Below are 25801 nucleotides of genomic sequence, written 5' to 3'. Positions count from 1 at the left end.
TATTTCATTTGAGGACTACAATCCTTATTTGATTCCTTAACTGTTTTACAAACATCAAATAAGATGAAATAATGTTGCATATAAAAACCTAAATTGTATTTTTGTATTACTATACCTTATTTATTTTCTATTCAGGGGACTATTTCAGAGTACATGTGTACATATATATAGCAAATTAAGAAAAAAATGATTTTAAGGATGAATGTTTTTTCTCATTAATTTGTCATTCAGATTGCAGAGTAAATTACTCTTCTGTAATCAATGGACTTACAGCTTTGGCTCCAACATATTTCAACCTAATTTCAAAACTTCCTTAGAAAGTATAGAACGCAGAAGAAGAAAGATGCTCAGACTGACATGAGCCACCTGAGAAGCCCACACATCGTAAGTCTGACTCTAAAAAACTAGTGTGACCTAGTAGAAAGGAACAAGTAGTTTGAGTTCTTTATATACTCCGGAGATTAGTGCTCTATCTGATGAGCATGTAGTAAAGATGTTCTCCCACTCTGTAGGCTCTCTCTTCACATTATTGGTTGTTTCCTTTGGTGAGAAGAAGCTTTTTAATTTAAATCTATCCCATTTATTAATTCTTGATTTTATTTCTTGTGCTTTAGAAGTCTGGTTAAGGAAGTCAGGATCTAATCCAACATGATAAAGATTTGGGCCTATTTCTTCTGTTAGGTGCAGGGTCTCTGGTCTAATTCCTAGATTCTTGATCCACTTTGAGATGAGCTTTGTGCATGGTGAGAGATAGTGGTTTAATTTCACTTTGCCGCATATGGATTTCCAGTTTGCCCAGCATCATTTGTTGAATATGTTATCTTTTCGCCAATGTATGTTTTCAATGCCTTTGTTTAGTATAAGATAACTGCATTTATGTGGGTTTGTCTCTGTGTCCTCTATTCTGTGCCATTGGTCTACAAGTCTATTTTGGTACCAACACTATGCTGTTTCATTACTGTAACTCTGTAGTATAGTTTAAGGTCTGGTATTGTGATGCCTCCTGCTTCACTCTTCTTGCTAAGGATTGCTTTGGCTACTCTGGGTCTCTTATTTTTTCCAAATGAATTACTTGATTGCTTTTTCTATTTCTACAAGGAATGTTGGGATTTTAATTGGAATTGCATTAAATCTGTAAAATGCTTTTGGTAGTATGGCTATTTTGACAATATTAATTCTTCCTATCCAGGAACATGGGTGATCTTTCCATCTTCTAAGATCTTCTTCAATGTCTTTCTTTTTTAAAAAAAAAATATTTATTTTAGTTGTAGGTGGACACAATATCTTTATTTCATTTTTATGTGGTGCTGAGGATTGAATTCAGGGCCTGATATGTGCTAAGTGAGAACCCTACCACTGAGCCACAACCCCAGCCTTTCTTTCTTTAGCATTCCATAGTTTTCATTGTATAGTTTTCAAAAAGCTTAACACCCCCAAAATAAATAACTCAATAAATAAATGGGCTAAAGAACTGAATAGATACTTCTCAGAATAAGATATACAATTGATCAACAAAATATGAAGAAGTATTCAACTTCTCTAGTAATTAGAGAAATACAAATCAAAACTACTCTAAGTTTTCATCTCACTCCTGTCAGAGTGGCAATTATCAAGAATACAAGCAATAATAAGTGTTGGTGAAGATGTGGAGAAAAAGATACACTCATACATTGCTGGTGGCACTGCAAATTGGTGCAACCACTATGGAAAGCAGCATTGAGACTCCTTAAAAACCTTGGAACAGAACCACTATTTGACCCAGCTATCCCACTCCCAGTCTATACCCAAAAGACTTGACATCAGAATACTATAGTGACAAAGCCACATCAATGTTCACAGCAGCTCAGTTGAGAATAGCTAAATTATGGAACCAAACTAGAGACCCTTCAACAAATGATTGGATAAAGAAACTGTGGTACATATACACAATGGAATACTGCTCAGCATTAAAAAAAGAATAAAAATTATAGTATTTGCAGGCAAATGGATGGAGCTGGAGAATATCATGCTAAGTGAAGTAAGCCAATCCCAAAAAAAACAAAGGCCAAATGTTCTCTCTGATAAGTGGATGCTGATACATAATGGGAGGGGGTTGGGGAACTCTGATTGGGGCAAAGGAGAGAGAGAAAAGGGGAAGGAGCATGGGGGCAGAAACACTGGCGGAATGAGATGAACATCATTACCCTAGGAACATGTATACACACATGGTGCGACTCTATATCCTGTACAACCAGAGAAATAAAAAGTTGTGCTGCAATTGTGTACAATGAATCAAAATGCATTCTGCTATCATGTAGAACTAATTAGAACAAATTTTAAAAAAAGAGAAAAAAAAAAAAGGAGTTAAGTACTTAGGTCACCTGCAATATCAGTCTTCCCCAGGAGGGGGCAGAAGAAGGGAGAGGATTCTTTGAAAATTGAAAAAACAAAAAACAAAAAAACAAAACAGACTTTTTTTGAAGTCCATTTCAAATTGCTGCCCCTGAGTTGATATGCCTGTACCAAATTCTACTGGATTTCACTGTGCCCCAAAGTACTTGCTTAAATAAGCTTACCAGCTTTGTAAATTGAGTCTTCTTTGGACTTCAATTTTGCATCAAAACATATTGTAGCATTTATGCACACTGTTTCCTTTCCCTCCATATGGCAGTTTTTCTTTTGAATATTCACTTTATTTGGTTCAAAATTCATGGTCACTTTAACTACAGCAACATCTCGGGACCTACAAATACATAAACAATGGAAATCACTCACATCTTTATGCATTTCATGAATGCCATCAAGTTGGCAGTGCAATGTGACAGCATCAGAAGAGTCTCCTTTGTATATCCTGAGGACTCCTTTCCTCTAATGAGTCATCAATGGAGAAGAGAATGTATCTTATGTTCTGTGGAGATCCAGGCTCTTTTAGAAATATCCTGTGCATTTGGTTGAAAGTCTTAGGATCTAGTTTTGCTTGTAATGGGAAAAAAGTAAAATGAAGTTCCCCAGGAAGAGTTCAGAACCAAAACAATATTTGGGGGATCTCTAAGTTTGTTTCCCCAATTTGAAATGGTCCAGAGGTCCCTAGAAAACTTGTGGGCCCCAGTTAACCTTCATCTAGACTAAGTGATTTGTCTATTCTTGTGGGTTCAGCTGTGCCTATGTCTGGGAAGAAGAAGCAGAGTAACACTTGAGGCATTGTGTTAACCATGTGTGTTATTTCATTTAAATCTTACATTGACTTTGATTTTAAGAAGAAAAACCATATAGTACTCCATTCCTTCTCCATGTTTTGCTTTTCCCAGTCTCAACTATCTGTGGTCAAACATGGTTTTCATTTTCTTTTTTTTTTTATAGTTTTTAAACAATTTATTCACTGGAAACATGAAAAACATAGACATGCATAAGAAAATAGAATTCACATAATTCTGCCTCAGCAGTAATAGCCATGAACATTTAGTACCCTTAATGTTTTATTTATTAGCAAAAGAATAGAGACTTATGCAAATACATACATATATGCATATATAAACACACAGGTCCTTCTTACACAAGTATATATATATATGTCTATAGATATATACATATATGTATATAAATACACATTTTTGTTTTTCGGTACTGGAGATTGAACTCAGGGGCACTTAAGCACTGAGCCACATCCCTAGCCCTATTTTTGTATTTGATTTAGGGACAGGGTCTAACTGAGCTGTTTAGTGCCTTGCCATTGCTGAGGCTGGCTTTGAACTTGTGATCCTCCCATCTCAGCCTTCCAAGATGCTGGGATTACAGGTATGTGCCACTGTTCCTGACTGTGCATGCACATTTTAAAACTTATATAAAATATCAGCCAGTTTACCCTTTCATCAGCAATGAATGGACATGTCTGGTTTCCTGTTTAGTAGTATGGATTCTCCAGACATGATGCCACCTTGACCACTTTCCACCCTATATATTCTTTCTGCTTTCACTAGATCTTTACAGTAGCTATGGCTCAGTCTAGTCCATGTGACAGGACTCTCGCTATTTGAATGTTTTTGACTACCCATCATCTGCCATTTGTACTCAGATTCAACCCCTACTTCAGCATTGCAAAACTTGCTCTTTATGTCCCAGTATCCATTTACTTTATCTGCTGTCAGTACAGCTGGGGTTATGACAAGGACTGTGTGTATTTCTGTGAATCAGGTAAATGAATTAAGATATGATTATCCTAATATCTGTATAAAACTCAAAGATATTTATACACATCTTCCCCAAAACAGAATATCTATTTTATTGTCAAGTATATAATAGATCTCCAAATTAAGAGTTCATTCTATTTGTTCCTTTAATATAGCTTCTCTGTTTTTTAAGATTCAATGACTCCTCCAACTTATTCCACTGAATAATTTGTATTTGCATGACAGAGCATAAAAGGAAGTAGAAGAAATTTGTTATGGCATGAGCTCCAGTCACAGTCTGAGTTCTGGAATTATTTGTGAAATACTGTTGGATTAATCAGATGTTATAAAATACATACCAAAAGAGGGCAGCCCCTCCAAGGCCCCCAATAGTCACATCAGTCAGACCATCACCATTTAAATCCATTTCTCCATGGATAGACTGGCCAAAAAATTTCAGTGTCTTGCCATCCCCACCTGATGGAATACGCTGTGAAAATCCCAATGGAGAATTTTATGTTAGAGTTTGTGCAAAAGAGCCTCAAATAATCTGGGAATTTATATTGGTTAACAAATATTGAACTCAAACTTTTTTTTGCGAAACAGGAGTCCCCTCATGTAGTGACAAAAGGAAATATTCAGAAGTTCCCAAAGGATATTGTTCTTTTTATAGTAAAGACAGAATCATTTCAGAATGATTGGCACCACAGAGAAGGGAAAAGATTATGTAGTATCATCTTGTATTCTCAAGGGAAACATGATTAACTGATTCTCCTTTCTAGTTACTTTTTAATCCCATTGTACAGAGATAATTAAAGGCAATGAAAATCTTGAAAAAAAAACCTATTATAAAAGCAAGTAGGGGTATGGAAGATTGTTCTAGGGGTCAATTTGGGTTCATTAAACTTTGTGTCTGGTTATAAATAACATATTCCATCAAGTACATTTTTCAATATTCAGTCTTTTTTCTTTGGTGGGGGTACCAGGGATTGAACTCAGGGACACTTGGCATTGAGCCACATCTCCAACCCTAATTTGTATTTTATTTAGAGACAGGTTCTCACTGAGTTACTTAATGCCTTGCTTTTGCTGAGGCTGTCTTTGAACTCACTACCATCCTGCCTCAGCTTCCCTAGCTGCTGGGATCACAGGCATGTGCCATCATGCCATCATTCGATATTCAGTCTTTTTTACTGTGTGCCAAAAATTGTCCTAAAAGTCAAAGTCACAATAGACCAACTCCACTCACATGTATCCTCAATGTAGGTAGAAGTGAATATTGAGCTGATTTGTTTATATCACCATACATAGATATCTGCACTTCTTGACTTAGCATTGGTATATGATGATGCTAATTTAATAAAGTCTGCTGGCAAGGAGGCAGGACTGACAGACCCCCTCTAAACTTGGGGTGTTATCATCTTCTTGTTTTTTACTTAAATAACAGAAAACAAGAAGCCAAATAAGACAAACCAATTGGAAACATTTCTCATGCTAAAAATTGTATGTCCCATTGGAAAGTCTTTCCACATTTTTCAGCAAACAAATAAGGAGATGGTTTGGGAGGACTTAATTCCATTTGATTATCCTGTACACAAGCAGCACCTCTGGTTCCCATGGAAACAAGTAAGCACATCCTCACTTGTTCCCTGGGAAAGCATTTTGCTGATAATTAAATGAGTCTAACTTTAATATTCTGCTTTGTTATTTTTGTTTAAAGATGCATTTTGATTTACCACTATTTTACAAAATAAATTTCTTACGAAAATCTGTTCCATTAAATGACAAAATGTCTTCTTTTTTCTTCTTCAAATGCCATTCCATTGAATTAGCAGGATTAATAGTGAAAGAATAAAAGTGGTGGAACAAAAGAAAGATATCTCTTCCTGCATTTCTTGGTTTCATCATGTCCCAATGGTTAATAATGCCTGTCTTTAGTGAAGTATTTAATACCATGACGATTTTTAACAGAAACAAATCATTTATCAAATGAATAGAAACTTTGTTACTGAAATAACCCTTTGGTTTGTTCACTATTAATGTCATTATGGCTTTATGAAAAATTCAACACTTTACCATACATAATAGATTTTGAGAACTCTCTTGACCACAGAACCAAGGAGACCACTCAAATGCAAAATTAAATGAGTAATGTTATGATTTCTTTTCATGGCACATAAGCTAGAAAGTGGTGAGTTTTATTTTATTCATAATTAATTATTCAATGACTAACCAACTAACAGGAAAACAATTACATTAGAACTACTTCAAAATCTCTTGTTTTTGTACCACATTAAGCATTTCTGTAAAATAATATTTTTCTCATGTATGAGGAAATTAAATTAATAGATTAGAGCTATTAATGGATAATAAATTTAAAACAGGAGCAACAGGAATCCCCTGCAGATTAAGCCCTCTTATACAATTTTCTTCCAATGAGGATTACTTACAAGAAAATTATAGACCTTCAGAAACTCAAATTTATGTGATGAAAATATGCCAATTTAATTCACAAATATAAATTTAATGACATCTTATTATAACAACATGAACACTAAATATGAAAACAATCTCACTCTTACCTCCTTTATTGACTAAATCATAATTATTGTTCTCATATTCAGAGGAATACACTCTCTTTAGGATCAAACACTTTGCAGATATTAAATAGCATTATTATGAAGTGTTCTTTTTTTTGTTTTTTTGCCATTTCAAAAGATCAAATCCTAGAGATATGGCAAATAATAACAGAAAAGAAACCAGATAAAAGTGTAAAATGAGAAGGAATCATTCTTAAAAAAAAAAAAAACAAAACTCTCAGGAGAGAATTAGAATTGAGTTTCCCAACAGAGTGAGAAGAAAGAAATCAAATAGCTCATTAAGTAACCAGGCAATGCCACTCAGCATTGGAAGGTGGGAATTTGTAGGTTTAACTTCTTACTTGTGCATACTCTTTCCTTACAGTCTTCCCACTACCATGATAAATGTAGACCGCTCCTGCGTGATCATTCTCCAGCGGAGCCCCTATCACGACGTCATTAAATCCGTCAAGATTGAGATCTTTTACAGCAGCAATCGCTGTTCCAAAACGAGCCCCGCATGGCTCATTTTTGTTTTCTTTTGTGCATGAGTTGTGCTTCAGAGATGAACAGCAAGTCTGCTTAATTGGTTCCAGACTCATTTGATATTCAAATCTTGTCTGGAAAAAAGATAAACAGGATACTTATGGATTTCTGTCACTACTAGAGCAGAGTAGATTTTTAAAGTGCATGCCAAATCAACACTATTAAGAACCATCTGTACATTACTAGTACAGTTTGTAAAATTTCTTAAAAAATGAAAGCAAAGTTGGGGATTCCAAAGAAGAGATTGTAGAATTATCAGAAAGAAATTTAAGAATCTCTTTTTAACACAATCAAATGAGTTTGTAATAAATAGCATATTTTCAAATCCAAACAACTGATTTTTTTATTCCTCAGTTTCTTCCAAATTTTGTGCTCTTTTTCTCTCTTCAATTCTCCCCCATAAAACAAAGAGGAAATACATGCTGTTCAGAAAGCAACTTTCTCTAAAGCTGCCTAGTGTGTGTGTGTGTGTGTGTGTGTGTGTGTGTGTGTGTGTAATTGGGGGGCGGGGGTGGAGGCAGGGGCAGAAAGCAAGGACAAAGTACTAGCCAAGGTCCTCAAGAACGTATTTTCTTCTTCTTCTTTATTAAAAAACAAACAAACATATTTTCTTGGAGGAAATTTAAAAAAAAAAGTGACTACAGTGGCTTCTGGGAAGCATCTGATGTCACTGATTTGGAACTAACTACCTCTTTTCTACCGCCCAATCCACCACATCTCTAATGATACCCAACGATGAATATAGTTTACAGGTGGATTTATTTAGCAGTTTAGTGAGTTTTATTTTCGTCTTTTCTATCCTATGTATTCTGACAACAAACCAACCAACCAACCAGCACTTCATATTTCCAAGCAGAAAATATCTAAGGGCTGGAATGATTTAATTAAAATTTAAAATATTCCTTTCAAAACAGAGTTTGGTGAGATGAACGGGAGCTAAAATCTTTGCTCATTTTTCTAAATTGAATGAAAAAATAAAAAATGCATTATTCAAAATTGAAGAAAGGGAAAAAGGTTTTCCTGGGTTTCAGATACCAAATTCAGATACCATTACCTGATTCAGAATATACACGTACACTTTTCCTTGTTCCTCTTTCTCTGTTCCCATGTACATGGGAGCCCCGACCAGAAGGATGTCAGTGTTAGAATCTTTATCAATGTCAACTGTAGTTAAAACACTACCAAAATAGGACCCAATCTAGGGCATAAGACAAAACAAGACAGCCTGGTTAACATCAGACATTCTCAAGGAAGTTAAAAATCTGCATGTTTCTTACTTTTTTCAATCTAGAACATGATTGATGTTTGGTTGACAAAGGAAATGAAATATAGAAACTGGTTGAGTATTTTTTTAAGCTAAAGAATATCAGTCTATCTCATCTTTGAGGGCAAATAGATGTCACTGATTTTATAGCTTAAAAGTAACAGAAACAATTTTCTTTAGATTTTTGTCTTTCTCCACAAATCAGATAGATAATACTACAGTGGCTTTTTTTTTTTTAAGGAAAATGGATAAAGAGGAGAAGGCATTCTAAAATGGTTTCATATATGTTTAAGTACAGTAATAGGAAATTATGAAATAAATGCATTAAAAGGAACTGACTGGTTTTGGGATACTGTAGGGTATTTTATCTCATGGTCTTAGATGATTATCTACTTAACAATCGGTAAGTCTTGTCCCAGCAGTTATGAAAGATGGAAAAATAAGAAAGGATCACAGGGGGCCATCCCCTTGCAGCAATATATTGTCTCTTTTAAAGATAGAGATCTGTTTGGGGGAAAAGCAAGGAACTCACATTTCACTATCTAAATGCTTAAATCACCTTTTAAAATACATTTAATATTTGACACTCTTAGTTCCTCTCTTATTGACACTTCCCATCCCAGATTCTGTGCTTTCATTTTTGCTCTTATGATTCTGTTCCTATATCACCAATCATCCTTTTTTTTTCTTCTTTGCTGGTCCCATCCCCTCAACTTTGGCCTCCCTGAGAGCCCAGATCTGAGGTTTCCTTTCTATTCTCTTACCCTAGACCACTAAAGCTTCCCAAACATGTTCACAGCATATTGTACATTTCTTTCTGTTTTCATCCTTGAGGCTCAAATTCTGCTTGATAGACATATAGATATTGTGAGATGTACTTTTTATGGCTTTTGAAGGTAATTTTCTCACAGACTTGAAGGGCTCAGAAGGCTTTTCGATATTATATTAATCACAAACATTTAAAAAAATATAGTGGGCTCTGTCAGCATCAGGTTTTTATTCCCCATGCTGACCAGGGTTCCCCCACTTTTTAGTGTTTAATGCCCAGCAGCTTTTTTCATTTATTTTACCTTACTGACATCTGCAAGCATCTGAATTTGTGCTTATTACTACAAAAAACATATCAAAATCTTAATACCATTTTTTAAAACTTTTTAAAAAAGTACCACAACTGCTTGTTCTACTGGAGCCACATTTCTCTTAGATTTGCAGGCCTAAAACTGAAATCACTCATGATTTAAATCATTCATGCTATTTTCATCTACTCAAGTAAGCAGTTTCCCACAAAATTTTATACTTCTTTTCACCTGTAGACAATTAACAGAAAGATAATCGACTGAAGATGTCAGCTAAAATGCTTCATTTTACTTTCTCAAATCCTCTTTATTTGTGCCTATTACACCTCTTCCTTTTCCATGTTTGATTGTTAATATCTTATTTTAGGTTCTTACATCATCCTTAAATCACGGTGACAGCTGCATTTTTATTGCTGATGCATTTTGTGAGCATGAATGTGGCAAAGAGTTTATAAAAACACTTTTGCTTGGTATATGAGAATCTGACCTCTGGTGTACTCTGAGATTCCCCTGGGAACCAGCTGAGGATAGGATTCCAATTATATTGTCAAGCATCACATGGTGGTGAAATCAAGCAATGGCTGGAATGTTATATTGAGGTCATGTGGAATCAAGAGTGAACTCTACCTGATAGAGGTAACACATTTTGGGCTTCTTTGGATGGTGGCTCTTGTAGCTAGCTTGCCCTTTGCAGACACCCTGTAAACTATGTCTGTGCTACTGTCATAAAGAATACTAGCTCCTATGAAGAGAGGGCTTTAGAGCCAGGGCAGTTGTAGATCTGTTTGTGGCACCTGGGCTGTACATTGTGCTGGTCTAGTTTACTGAGATAAAATACCTACTGAGCCTTAAGAAGAATTCCCTTGAGGATTGCAGAATAAAGTTAATAATTTCTCATTGTAGAACACTTGGAAAATACAGAAAACTATAAAAATAGACAAATGTTACCCAAGTTATTAAAATCCCCAAAACAGCAGCAGCAACAACAACAACAACAACAACAAATATCATAGATAGATGCTATTCTTTTGGTCTGAAAAGTACTATAAGTATTTATGTTTGCCTTTTGCATGTATAATTTCTTAATCTAATTTTAATGTAATTAGTGTAATCTACTAATAATTTTCCAATTTGTGTTACAATCAATTTCCCAATACTTTGGGGGTATAAGTCAAACTTTTTAGTTTGTGATTCAATGTTTCACACAATAAGGGTCCCCATTATCTTTTTAACATTCTCTTTTACTTTCCTTTCTATTTATCTATATTTTATCTTTCCTTCTAGACTCACCCCAAATTCCATCACTTATTATGGCTTTTTGCACCACTCTTAACTTAAAATAGTCTTTCTACTTTCTGAATATACTGTCTATATCCTGGCACTTTTATGATTCTTAATGTTTTAGATCTCTTTTCTTGTACATATTTTGCAATCTGCATCTACCCCTATTATCTCTACATCTTATCTTCACTTCCATCCATCTGCAGTGTTTATGAGGCCAAAGGTACAGACACGTTACATCTTTCCAAAGAATCTAATAGGTAACTCTGCTTACGGAGGATATTGACTATGCAGGTATTGCTTTTAGAAGATTTAGAATAACAGAGACATACATGGAATGTGAAGAAACTAATTGGAAACATTTTTCAAGCTTACCTGTTCTCCACTGAGCGTCTGGAGAATCTTGATGTCCCCATCTTCCATTCTGTAGATAATAACCTGGCCTGTGTGGTTGTACCGTGGCTGTCCAGCAATATAGAGGACACCTCCAGGAGCAGTGGCAGAATTTACTGTGTAACCTACCAAAGAGATTCCAGACATATATCTGGCCCCTTAAAGTCTGCATGTAATATGTTATGAATGACTTTAGATTGTCAACTTACGGAGAATCACTGATCTATTTTTAAATGGATTTCTGCTTTTCTGAAAATAATAATTTTTAAGTGCACATAAAAATCTTCTTTTGATTAGAAACTTTTTCATTATCTATCACAACAACTTTGTTCTGGAAAGGTATCCCCCCATCTCAGTTTTTCATTGTTTAAAGGCACAAATGATATAACAGTGATGACAGAAAAAGAAAAAAAAGGTATACAAAGCTCCTTACCATTCCTAGTTCACCATTTTGGAATATATCCATTATATTCTACTTGGACATAAGTATCTGTGCTGTAGACATTAATGATAACATACTGTTAGGATTATAGGAAATATAAATCTTTATTTCTTGGTAGCCTGATTTTAAATTGTAACTTAATTGGTGAATATTATTTCTGTGAGTTCAAACATAAAGTTATTGAATTTGCTACTTGACCATTCCCTGATGGAATGTTGGAATTTAGGTGGTTTTTGATTGTTTGCTATTGTACTAAACTTGCAAAAATAAATATTTATTTACTTTTATTGAACTTAAATTCTTGAGTCAGCATTACTGTCTGCATTTTTAAGCATTTATTAAACATTTACTACTTTCTCTATTTTTGGATTTTTTCTTGACAGTAAGTTTAAATAGATTACTAGATCAAGTTTTTAGTGGTTCTTATACTCTTTGGCAAATTGTTTCCAAACATTTCTATTAATTATTTATTCTTATGAACAGTTATATGGGACACAACTAGTCTTGGGAATACTTTGGAAATGTCCCCAAGTATTCTGACTTATTATGTAAATTTTTAAATATTTTAATAGGTGTTAAACATTATCTAACAATAGTACTGTGGTAATTTTAATTTGTGTTTGATTATTAGTGAGCTAGTTTTCCATATGTCTGATCATTCATCCTTTTAGGGGCAGGTATTAAATTCAGGGTTTTGTGCATGCTAGCCAAGCATTGTGCCACTAAGCTACATCCTCAGCCCCCTTTTTAAAAATTTATTTTGAGACAAGGTCTCACTAAGTCACCCAGGCTGGCCTCCTGCATCCTTCTGCCTCAGCCTCCCAAATGGCTGGGATTTCAGGCATGCACCACCTCACTTAGCCACTCTATTTTAGTTGAGTTTTCATTTGGAGTTGTTTTTTTTCCCCTACTTTTACATTCATTTCCATGTATTTTATGTCAAGTTTTTCCTGAGCCGTAAGTTTTTGATTCTTGTTTTTTCTTCTGTGTAATCTATTATCCTGGTTTAAGTACAGTTTGTTTTGTTGCAGTCAGGATTATCTCATTGTGACAGAGGGAGATTATAAATGGGTTAATCCAACCATGAGCTCTGTAGACACACCCAGTTCATTTGGGTGTTTTGTTCACATGGATGTGCTCAATGACCAGGGAATCTACCCATAAACCCTTGAGTTCAGCTTTACCATCTGCATTTTTAAGCATGCACAGCAAAATGTCAGCACTCTTTCTGGGCATCCACCTTGGATTGGGCCCACCTACGAATGGCACCATCATAATGATGGAATAATGCACAATGGAATTGCAGGGTAACTTTTCAGATACTTGGTGTCCTTTTAGATATGCATACACATGATGGCTTGGAAAGTTTTATAGATATTCTTAAAGTGAAGGAGAAGATACTAACATCTTGAATTGCATGATTTTGTAGGGCTTACTGGGTCCAATGTATAGCAAACTATTTTGAGAGATCACATCAGGCCATTTATGGGAAAGAACTGGAATTTCGACTGTAAGTTAGATGATTATTATTTTTGGAGTCAAGAATTAGATTTATTCTTTCTGTCATTAGAGAACAGAGCTAAATCAATGGGTAAAAATGACTTTATGTACATGTCAACTCTCCAGAAGGAAAAACTGTTCTAATAACCAGAGCTGTTCATTAGTGGTGCAGGAAGCAGATTGTTTTTCAAAATTCCATAGAACAGCATTTCCAACAAAAAAGACCATATTTCTAATTTACTCAACAAGTATTTCACTATAAAGTATTACTTCTACTTTGTCTCAAATTTTTAAAAGAGGAACAGAGGTTTTGGTACCACTTAATTCTTACAAGTGCTGAGGGAACACAATTCCTTAGACATATTATCTTTTATGAGTAGTTTTATCACGTTTTCATTTGTTCATTTTTCTTTGAGTTCTTTTCTATTGTTATATATAACATAATGCAAAATATTCTTCAAACACACAATGTATTATTTTTTATATTACTAGTGGCAATATTGCTTAAGAATAAGAATTTTAGGGTCATGTTTATGCATACATAAAATAGAAAAGGAGATGTGCAAAACAAAGACTGCATTATTTCCTGCCATTCTACTAAGAAATATGAAGAAGGGAGTGGGATAGTGCAAGGGTTTTAAAAATATGTTGATTATTATTACTTTGTGTGATTTTCAGAGCTGTGAATACAAATGGGTAAATGACTCTTTAGAAAACAAGTTGAAAATTATGTTTGGGACTTGGAGTTGTACAATTACTTAATTAACTCTAATAATTTGCACTTTGATAACGGAAAATATTGGCTTATAAATCACAGGGACAGTAACTACCAGTAGCTTCTTGCTGGGGGCTCAAGTGTTCAAAGACAATAAAAGGAAAAGAAAAAGAGACAAATGTAGCCTAACTTTAATAAGGCAAATAATTATGAACATTCATGCTTAATATTGCTTCTTGAAAAGGAAAAGCATAAAATGAAAGGGGGGGGGGAAAGGGTGGCCTCATCCAATGCATGGATTTATGAACAGTAAATGAGGTCAGCTCCCACAATTCACTCTTTGGAAGAAGCTTGAGAAGCTGGTGAGGTCATGGGAAACAGGCATGATCTGTCTCCATTCCACTTCTTTGCCTCACGTCTTTCCTCTTCCTTTGGAGTTTGTCTGGCATGATTAGAAATCAGCAAATTGTGGGTGGAGGAACACAATCTCATCTGTATTCTCACCATTAAGCCCAGTTACTAAGCATATGTTGAGCACATATTGAGGTAGTTTGCTGAGTTACAGAAAGACAGCCACGTTGATGGGCATTGTGGCTCAAGCTTGTAACCCCAGCTACTTGGGAGACTGAGGCAGGAGTAACGCCACTTCAAGGAGAGCCTCAGCAACTTAGTAAGACCCTGACTCAAAAATTTAATAAAAATTTAAACAGGGCTGGGAGAATAGTGCTTGCCTAGCATGTGCAAGGGCCTAGGTTCAATCTCTAGCAGAGAAAAACCAATAAATAAATAAGGGTATGTGACTATATCCTGAGAGAGATGTTCATTAGCTTCCATTCCTACTTTGTTTTGATCAATATTGATTTCAGAGGATTTTTTTTCATACAGTATCTAACTCTTGCTTTGCTTCCTCCATTATATTTTCCATGGTCTCACTGTTTGCAATCTGTATGGATTTTAAAATGAAATATTCGATCTCTTCTTAATTTGCAATGTCCATAAGAAAACATTTTGAAAGCCTCATTCCGGATTTAGAACATTGGAGGAAAATCCCACAACAATGTACAGATATGGCTGGTACTTTTCTCAGCTTTATTGAAGTATAATTGGTAAGAGGGGACATATAAGTACTGTAGTCAGAAATGAAGGCTACTTTAATGTTTTCTTAATTGTGATGATATATTTAAACCCTGAATTCTCTAATTCTACTTTAATCAACCAATAAATCAATAAGTAAAGCTTTGGAGGAATAACAGATTTAGGATTCTAACAGTTTATTTAGTTTTAAGGACTTCTATCATATAATCATAGCTCAGAATACCAAAAATTCTGCATTGTTAAATTAATAATTAAATATGTGAACTTCCTAAAAGTAGAGAACATGTCACACTTGTTTGTGGACTTCATAAAATGTTTTTAATTTTCTAAATATCCAGTACTTAGAAGTTGTAATATTAACATCAGCTGCTGTTATTATTATATATAATATACCTGTGTTAGTTTTCTATTGCTTCTGTGACAAATTACCACAACTTGGTGGCTTATTACACTACAAATGTATTATCTTACAATTATGTTAGAAATCTGGCAAAGTTCCCCCAGGCTAAGATCACAAGTAGCCAGGTCTGTGTTCCTTTCTGGAGGAAAGGTAGAATCTGTTTCTTGGAGCTTTGTAGCTTCTAGCGACCACACATATAACATGTCTGGTGGTCCCTGTCCATATTCAAAGCCAACAACATTGCCTCTCTAATCATTTTACATAGTTCTAGCTCCCTCAGATCACATCCAGATGTTTTCTGATTTTAAGAACTTGGTTACCATGGGCCATGCCAGATTTCCTGGGATAATCTTTCCGTCTCCAGATTCATAACTTAATCACACCTGCAAAGTACTTTTTGATCCATAAGCAAACATATTCCTGGATCTGTGAATGAGGACACAGACATCTTTGTGAATCATTATTCTACTTATTACAATGATAGTAAGATGAATATTTTATTGTATAACAGTACATACCAATTAAACACCTACTGAATATTAGCATCTGTCAGGCAGAGTATTAAGCACCTTATGGTCATTATTTAATTTAATCTTTTTAATAGCCTAAATTATATATCAATTTAATTATTGCCACTTTATAAATAAACTGAAGTGTTGCTAAGGCCGTAGGAACAGGGAGAGACAAATATCTACAGCTGAGAGCCATCTTTAAATGACAGCTTCAGAACTGCATCAGGTCTTTAGTATTATGGCATTACATGGCATATGCCCATCACTTTTATTTTGATGAGCATATAAGATCCAAATAAATGGATTTACTATTTACTTCATTATTCCCATATTTTTGGACATGTGGGATAATGCTATTTCCTCTAATGCCATATATATTAATAAAATGAAAATGACTGTTTACATGGCATTCTTAAATGTTGGATTTGTTAGGTTCAATTTTCAGAAGTGAAATTTCTGGGTCAATATGTTGTGAACTTTTTATGACTCTGTAAACACATTGTCAAATCCCTTTCATAAGGAGTTGTACTGATTTATGTGCTACTCATTATATTTGAGGGTAGTTGATCTATAATTCTTCTATCTAAGATAGGAAGCAGTCTCTGATTGAACTGCTTCTTGATTCCAAGGCATTTCATGTTGAGCAGTCTCATAGAATCTTTCCCGAATTTACATCACAAACTTGCCAAATTTCAAAGATGTACATTGTATGATTTCTTGTCTCAACCCCAATTTCTTCAAGTTATGGAGGGAGAGGAACTTTTGCTGGAGTGGTTTACAGATCTGTATTCTCTAAATAAGTTTTTACTGGAAACTTCTAGTTTATCATTTTGCCTTTGAAATATGTGATGATAAAAACAATGGGATATTCTATCTGTTGTCTGACCAGGGTACGATGTAATGAGATTTCTATAGGAAAGAAGACTAGACTTTCATTAATGTGGTTCAGAGAGTAGTCACATTGTCCCTGCTGATCACCATTATATTTTTAGTTATCTGTAACACAGGCTTTTATTCTTTTTATATCCTCCTACCTCTTTAATAGGTGTTCTTGAATAAGGAGGCATATGGGAATACCAGTAAAAACTTGCCACTCTCCTCATAAAGTAGAAAGGAACTGGCTTATGTTGCTAACAAGACTTGCTCCAGGACAGAAAGATCCCTCAGAGGAATGCCAACAGACTAAAATGTGAACATTTCAAGGCTAAGGTATTTGTTTACTGCAGCATTCCCAGAACCAAGAACATATGCCTGGGGGCAAAAGAGGAGCCAGAAAAACATCTGCTGAAAGAGAGTTGGGAAGGCACACCCGGTGCCATTCCATCCCACTATTCACTGAGATCTTCTTCCAGTGATGAGGGTGCCCTCTAGTACCCCTGGCATCTCTGAGCCTGGTACAGATCCTGAATAAAGTGGTACCATATATATTCTTCCTTGTGACTAGAAGTCATTAGAAAGCAAGAGGAGGTTACATTATTGAGCTATGAGAGAAGAAGTTATATGATGAATCAACTTAAAATTCTCTGTCTTTCTGTGTCTTTCTGTCTCTGTCTGTTTCTCTCTCTATGCATGTGTGTGGGGGGGCACTGGAAATTAAACACAGGCCCTTGTACATGCTAGACACGCATGCTAGCCATCCCTTTTTAAGTTTTTACTTTTTGAGATTGGGTCTTGCTAAATTGCCCCAGGCTGAACTTGAGCTTAGGGTTCTCCTGTTCACCTTTCCTAGTAGCTGAGGTTATAGTCAAGAGCCATTGTGCCAGGCTAAAATTCTCTTTTTAAAAATTAAAACTATATAAAAAAAAAACTAATGGTAAAAGTTATTTAAGAGAATATGGGAATCTATTCTTCAGAATAGAGAAGTTAAGGTCTCTTTTTCTACCTACTCATTTTCTGTCCATAGTTCTTGAATTTAAAGAAAATACCAGGCATAAAAAGACCTATTAAAATGCATATAGCCTGAATCATTCCCTGAACTACAAGGTCCCAGTGAGAAACATTGACCTCCAGGTTCTGAAACTTCAACTTGCTAAGGCTCCTCATAAGTCTGAAACCTTTTATGGATTCTTTAAAATACTTAATTCTTTGAGGTGTTCTTACTACATGGCTTGCACCTAAAGAAATGCAAGCAAATAGCGCTAAAGATTAAAACATTTAAAAAATAAAAAATAACCTGTCAATTGCATTCAAACATTACCTAAATAAGAAGCAAGAGGTTCATTCTTCTTGGTAGATTCAACTTTAAAGGTTGTGTTTTGAGGGATTATGATTTGATTAGCCTTCTGCATGACCACTGTTCCATTCCAATCATAGGCTCCTACTGCTCCAAGCATGACCCAGTCCTTATACACAAATAGAGAAAGCAATAATGTTTAATATTTAACTACAAATGGTAAGTTTTCTAATCTTGCCTTTTTGCTTTATTTTGGGTATCCTAAATCCTAAATCTTAGAAATTTAAGGAATTCTTGCAAGACTCTTCATTATCTTAACACTGAGAAAAAGATACACTTCATGTCTGAGCAAATAAATTAAGTATTTTGTTTAGCCAGATATATGATTATATAAGACAAAGCTCAGACTAGCTGGTTCACAATTATTAGTAACATGTAATGAGTTGTGTGAAACAATGTTTTCCTAATAATAAGACTGTGAAATGCCATTTTCCTACTTAGATTAAAAAACATCCTCACAGTCTGTATAACTGCTCATGCCAGAAACCACAAATAGAACTTGTAATACTGATGGCTGGGTGTTAATTTGAGGGGAGGTAATCTAGCAAAAAGGTATTTCGTTTACTGCCAAGTGATCAACGTACCTGTGAATAATGAGCGCTGAAGCCAGTCTGAGACATTTCCATTTCAAATGAAGCTGCTGACTGGTCTGATGTAGCTATAACATAGGAAAAGATCACCATAAGTAACCAACAAAGTCTTTTAGTGCAGTGCTGACTTGCAGGACCCAAAGACCCAGTAGAGCCTGATATCTTTTTTTTTTTTTTTTAAAGAGAGAGAGAGAGAATTTTAATAATTTTTTTTTTTTTTAGTTTTTGGCGGGCACAACATCTTGTTTGTATGTGGTGCTGAGGATCGAACCCAGGCCGCACACATGCCAGGCGAGCGCGCTACCGCTTGAGCCACATCCCCAGCCCAAGTCTGATATCTTATCAACCACAACTTTTAACATCTCAGATACTTTCAGTAGTACATTTCTCAACCCAAAATTTCTAGGTTGAGCTGAGTAGAAGACAGGTTTGTGAACCAACTCCTGGCTCCATTCTCGTTCAATAGCTTCCCCATCCTTGCTGGAAGACTGAAGAAACTTGCATTCTTACACTGCAGCACACTGTGTCTCCTATGTGGCTTTGGGTTCACCTGGTTAAAGTTGCATTACAGAAGCAGGAAGCCTTTTTCATCCTTATGACCTGGGGATCCTGCGTAGGCTAAACTTACTTGATATTTTACAGGGCTGAAAAAATTTCATTCACATATTTAAAGAGGTGTCTAGCTCCACCAGTCCCACCCACATTTCAGGTCATAAAACTGGCCCTAAATGCATAGTTTGCATTTATTATATCTCTGGTTACAGGTATCGCTCACAGATCAGGAGGGGAGTTTTTTAATAGGGCTGTAGGCCACATGCAGCCTGATCATGTACATTTCAAAGATCCAGTGCCCACTTTGAAATGCTTCACTGAAATGCAGAGACAACACAGAGCATTCTCTCCAAGTACAATACTCCCAAATTATTCTCAAATACTCAGGAACCCAAAGCCACAATTTCCTGAGGGAACCAAGGGAATGTTGATTTACTTGCTTCCAATAGGGAGTTACTGATTAATTTGGCTTTAAAGATAAGTTTAAAATAACAATTTTTTTAAAGTCAGTCTACCCTCCCATTGAGGCATGAGAATAATCAAATACGTGAAATGAAACATATTCACTATTTATTCACTGGTGTAAATTATCAACAAATCCATTAGTAATTGCCTTTTATAGGACTAGATTAATGGAATAATCATTAAGAATTCAAATCTATCATTTTAATCTCTTGCACTTATTGTCCTCTCAATGACTTTAAGTTAAACATGTTTTTTGTTGTGGTTGTTGTTGTTTTTGGCACTGTGGGTTGAACCAAGGAGCACTTAACTACTGAGCCACATCCCCAGCCCTCTTTTTTATTCAGGGTCTCACTAAGTTGTTTAGGGCCTCACTAAGTTGCTGAGACTGGCTTTGAACTTTTGATCTTCCTGCCTCAGCCTCCCATGCTGCTGGGATTACAGGCATGAGCCACCACACCCAGCAAATTAAACATGTATTCTAATAGACAGAGCTCAAAGGCAATTCCTCACTTATCTTTGCAAGACCAACAGTAAGAAATCAGCAGCCAACTGTGCATGTTTGCAGCCTGCACTGTGCTGCTCTGATTGAAGCTGAGAACCAGGAGAGAGAAGCTGTGTGACACTCCACCAGCCATATTGGCACCATGTAAGAGACTGTCCTCTCTCTCTGAGCTTCTGACTTTGAACCGCTCCCTGTTCTGTTCTGGAGGTTGAGCTAACCACTCTGACTCCTGCACAGTTTCTGGTTAGGAATTGCATCATTTTCCCCAACCCTTGATAGGAGAGCGAGACGTTAGACCATTTCCTGTTTCATTAGGCAAGTACTTGGCATGCGTGCCTCATTAGGTGGCATTGTGCTTGGCAAGCAGGACCTTCATAATTGTAGCTATTTACCCTGAGAAGATAAATGTTGACAGGAAATGGATGTTTCCCAAATAACAAGGAAAAAGGCCACTTCTGATCTCATTATGAAAATAAAACAAGAAATAATCTAGTCAAAATACTGGTTTTGGTTAGCTTTAATTATGCAACAACAAAGATGTGGAAGATGTTTTTAGTCTGTGGAGTTCCTTATAAAACACTTTTTACTTTTACACATAGGGACTTCTTGAAATATACTGGGCACTCCTATGTGGAACTTGTTACGTATAGTGTGGGTAGGCTAGAAACAACCTGAAAATGTCATTTCAGGGAAATTGAGCCCCACCACCCCCGAGGATTTGGGATTCATTTCTGCCTGTACTAGTTTATAGTTACTTGCTTACTTAAGAAAATATATAGAAATGATACTATATATTTAGCTACCTAGTATGACTGATAAATATTAAGTTATTTTTACAGATTGTTTGTTGGCCCATGGTTGTTAAAAATTAAAAGTGCAGAATAACTCAGAAGGCCTTACATATTTCCTTAAGTCCAGGCAAACTCATGACCTGGACTGTTGATAAATGACACTATGATGGCTGTGGAAATACCGAAGTTACATAAAAATGACTTGTACACAGAGTACAGGACAGCTGAGTCCTTCAGAAGCAAGTGCAACTTCACACTAATGAATAATTCTAGAGTCCTTTCTCTGAAGGCTCAGAGGGAAAGGAGCCAGAGAAAAAGGGAGACATTTCTGCCTACATTGTCAATCCCCATTATCTGTAAATCAAACTCTCTAAGTACTGATTATGACCCAATTGTGAAGTCTACAGGAAAAGTGTGGTGAGGATTTTTTAGTTGTTGTTGAAAGAGAATAGAGTAAAATGAAAGAGATCAGAAATTATCATAGTGCATTTCATATAATTAGAATTATTTTGTGAAACTTGGTTTTATTTTTAAATGCACACATATGTGTGCGCTGTGTTGCAAAGGAAAACATATTCATCATCATGGGTCAGTTCAGAAGAAGTCTGAAAGCCATTACTTTAGATCATTTTCTTTTTCTTCTGTGAGTTTAATATTCTGTGTTAGTTACTTCCTTGCATTTTTCCAGCCTCTGCTGGGAATTAAAAAATTCCCATGTTTGGGAATTCAAGAATGACCCACCTTTTTTCCAGTAACACCTCATTCCCATTTTACGTCTTGCTTGATATCATGAAAACTGAGGGAGCTTTTAGATTTCTACTTTTATGAAATAGAAACCACAATTTTGAATGTTTCCTTACAAAGAGGGTAAACTGGACTTGGATGCAGAATAAGGAAAAAAGAATTCTCTGGTGGTTCCTCCTCCTAGGTGGGGAGCAGGGCATGTTCTCTGAGACTCCAGATTATCATGGAATGTGAAGAAGGAGGCTATACCAGTTTGCCTGGAATAACATTTCTGAAGACTTTTAGTTTCCAAAGTAATCTGTTACTTGACATCCCCCATCTAAGGCAGAGGAGGGATCATTGTGACTCAATATCCTGAGCACTGAGAAATCAAAGAAAATTCTACAAATATGCAACATAATTCAGTGAACTGAAGTCTCACCACCATGGGGCTTGAGGCAGAGCTCTCTCTGTGAAGACCTTTAAATGTTCAAGGAGCAAAATGCAGAGAAAAATAAATGAACAAAGAAATCATTACATCAGAACAAAAGAGAGTGAAGCAAACAAAGAAACAAATGGAAAACCAAAACTTGAGCTAGAGGCTTCACAGTCTAGACCTGTGTCACAGAAGAGGAACAGCGCACAGGAACATTTTTGTTCTTGCACATCTACACTGACCATTGTCTTCATAGGCTCTTGTAACAGCACTATCATGCTCTTACACAGATGGTTTCTAAGAGACACAGGGCTATATGAAACAGCCAGCTACTGTGCACAGTGAAAACGTATTTGTGACATGCTAGGAATACATTAAAAAACTCGATTGCATTGAGTTTGAATTGTAGAGAGAACACGCAGGATGAGGAGAAATAGTCATACCTTCCAGGGCAAATATTCTTTCTCCTAGAGCTTGAACAATAGTGACGAGAGCCAGTTCATCAGAGACGTTGAAGAAATGCTTTTCAGTGGGTTCACTTGCAATTGATTTTATTTCCTCCACAAATTTTTCAGTGCTTAAATTTCCTCGGTTATAGCTGCCAAGAATCTAAGACACAACAAAAATAGCAAGAACACATTTAACTTCTGTATGTTCAATGAGGATCTCAAACATATTGTCAGTAAACAAAAACGCAGAGTATCTTAGTGTAGTGCAATCTTTATGTATTTCCATACTTGCGGAAGAAGAATAATATTCAGAATATATGGTCTAATATTAACTATTAAACACTGCAAGTAGTGTAGGAAAAAATAAAGGACAATTTCATATGTGAGCGAAAATGTCTTCTCTTCCATTCATGTGTTCATATTTATTAACAGCTATATCTTTGAAAGCAAATACTTCAAAAGTAATATCAAGCTTCTGAATGTCTCTGAATCATTCCAGTTAAGTACATTCTCTTCTGCTGGCAAGATCAATCAGCAAGTAAGTTGCTTGATATTGGAATAAGTCATAACCTAAGTCAGCAACCCAGAAAATAAGGAATCTGGGCATTCCTTTTTGAAACCAAATGCTGAAGTCAGAGGCATTCTATTTTATGGAGAGGAAAGGGAGGCATGAATACCTATTATAGTTAACAATAATTATTTAGATATATGCAAGCAGATTTTCTAATTTAGTTTATCTTGAAAGTAGATTTATTAAAATACAGTTTATATAGTAAAATTCATGTTTTTAGGTGGATAATTACACGAGTTTTGGCAAATAAATACGGTTGTGTTACTATGAACTCAAGATATAGAATATTTCTATCAAATCAAAAAGTTGCCTCTTACCTTTTGTGGTCAATTCCTTTATTCCCACTCCTACCCCAGGCAACCATTGATCTATTTTATGTCCCTATAGCTTTGCTTTTCCCAGAATGTCATAGTTAGAAATTACATCCCTCTCTGTGGATGCCTCTCCTTTTATTCATTGAGAACATTGGTGTTGTTTTCAGTTACAAGATACCACAAAATAAAGCAAGCTTTAAATTTTTGCACCTAGGTCTTTTTGAACATAGGCTGAGGTGGGAGTGCTGAGTCCTACAGCAACTAGAACTTTTAAGAAACTACCAACTGCTAATGAATCAGACATAACTTTCCTATGTTCATATTAATACACCACCAAAATGCCACATCATGTATAACCACAAGAATGGGATCCTAATTAGAATAAGTTATATTCCATGTACATATAATATGTCAAAATACATTCTACTGTCGTGTGTGTGTGTGTGTATAAAACCTGCCAACTAATTTCCAGAATCATTGCTGGGCTTTCCCATTCCCATCAACAGTGTAAGAGAGATCCAGTGGCTCTCAATCTTGTCAACATTTGGTATTGTCAGTCTGTCTTTATTCACTTGTTTTAGTGTATTGGTGTATAGTAGCATTTTATTTACTTTGCATTTTCCTAATGACTAATGATATTAAGAGTCCTTCATGTAATTATTGGCCATAGTGTTTCTTCTTTAGTTGGTATCTGTTCAAATCTTCTGCCCATTGTAAAACATGGGTTGTTTGTTTTGTTTTCCTTTTAGTGAGTGGGAAAGTTCTAGGTATATTCTTATACAAGCCATTTATATGTTTTGCAAAAGTTCTTTTCAGTCTAAGGGTTGTCTTTTCATTTTTTTAACTGTATAAAGAGCAGAAATGTTTAATTTTGAAGTCCAACTGAGCAATTTTTGCTTAAGGTTTATGCTTTTTATGTCTAGAATTCAGTTTTTTTTGTAAAAGTTTCTTAGGATTTTGAATTTGAATATGAAAATATTCAAGTTAGTGAAAAATATTTTAAAATAATATGTAAATTTAAAATGCAAACCAGTTTATAATCCTAAATATGAAGATAGATGGGATCAAATTCTATTTTTTTAAATGCCTAACTATATGGACATTAAGAAATTGGAAAATTTTGTACCATAATCTATTATTTTTAAAATTTATGTCTAATAGGAGTTTGGTATTTCCTCCTTATATTTGCCTAAATATATTTTTAAAGTTGTTCTTTTACAATAAAAATGTCACTTTCCTAATAAGAGAAAAACGGTTAATCACACTATGTGCTAATGTGAGACTATGAGAATGTTCTTTACTAGAGAGAAGGTGGCAGTAGATTTGTTCCCAGTTTGTTTCCCCTTGCTGGAGTAATGCCCTTGCCCCTTTTCCTTGGGAATATCAGTGCCTAGCACAGAGAAATGCCACATGTATCCATAGTAGAGGACTTCATGACAACTTCCTGACTCCTGATACCCCAGAAAATCACTTTCCTACCTCCTGTACCTGTTAAAGGTGGTTACAAGGTGTAATTTGCTAATATCTGTGAAGAAGAGCTACTTTGAAGAGGAAAGCTGTTAAAGAAAATGGGAGCTAGCTCTAAGGTAATCAGCTTACCATTTAGGTAGGTTTTTAATTTTTGAAATCATTCTCTGCTAGGGTATCTAGACTTTAGGTAGGAAGGTCTAATCCAGAAGCTTAAAAATCACATCAAAAAATAAAAATTAAGTCCCTGTCTACTTTGTTGAAAAGAAAGTGCTAAACATAGTAGCTGTTAACATTTAAAAACACACCACTGACACTTTCTCCCACTTTAGCTATGTGATTGATGGAGGAAGAGAATTAGTGGAGAATATACTAGAAAACTGCTTCAATAAGTGAAAGCCAATGACTGTTGTTCTTATTACATTGAACAAATCCTCTCTTTCACTTAGAAACAATTATCAAGATGCTCTTCTTACAAAGAGATATCTCACCATATCTGGGAAGCATATGACTCAGAGTCAAATAGAAAATCAAAGTCTTCGAGTTTCAGAAGAAACATTACATCAATGGTATTCCTCTCTAAACACAATGTTGAACAACAACTACTTCCTCCTCCTCCTCCTCCTTCTCCTTCCTCTTCTTCCTCTTCCTCTTCCTCCTCTTCCTCCTCCTCCTCCTCCTCCTCCTCCTCCTCCTCCTCCTCTTCTTCTTCTTCTTCTTCTTCTTCTTCTTCTTCTTTGTCAATCTTTTTGTTGTTAAT

The 25801-nt window shown here is 35.5% G+C and overlaps 1 protein-coding gene across 2 annotated transcripts in view; it reads right to left on the bottom strand.

The window, feature by feature from the left end:
* Itga1 (integrin subunit alpha 1) overlaps nucleotides 1–25801 on the bottom strand; it is a 160552-nt gene that overhangs the window by 34759 nt on the left and 99992 nt on the right. For both annotated transcript variants that reach the window (XM_046456353.2, XM_058583117.1), the window contains exons 9-16: nucleotides 22684–22849; nucleotides 18766–18839; nucleotides 18146–18290; nucleotides 11267–11409; nucleotides 8325–8468; nucleotides 7087–7344; nucleotides 4505–4635; nucleotides 2556–2722 (exon numbers count right to left, since the gene is read on the bottom strand). In XM_046456353.2, the coding sequence (XP_046312309.1) occupies nucleotides 2556–2722; nucleotides 4505–4635; nucleotides 7087–7344; nucleotides 8325–8468; nucleotides 11267–11409; nucleotides 18146–18290; nucleotides 18766–18839; nucleotides 22684–22849 (1228 nt within the window). The remainder of the gene's footprint in view (nucleotides 1–2555; nucleotides 2723–4504; nucleotides 4636–7086; nucleotides 7345–8324; nucleotides 8469–11266; nucleotides 11410–18145; nucleotides 18291–18765; nucleotides 18840–22683; nucleotides 22850–25801) is intronic.

Source organism: Marmota monax, unplaced genomic scaffold (assembly GCF_021218885.2).
Source record: "Marmota monax isolate L192 unplaced genomic scaffold, Marmota_monax_Labrador192_F-V1.1 WCK01_AAM20220418_F8-fsc00037, whole genome shotgun sequence".
Taxonomy (NCBI): Eukaryota; Metazoa; Chordata; class Mammalia; order Rodentia; family Sciuridae; genus Marmota; species Marmota monax.
Note: the sequence above shows the minus strand (reverse complement) of the source record. Positions and strands in the feature narration are given on the sequence as shown.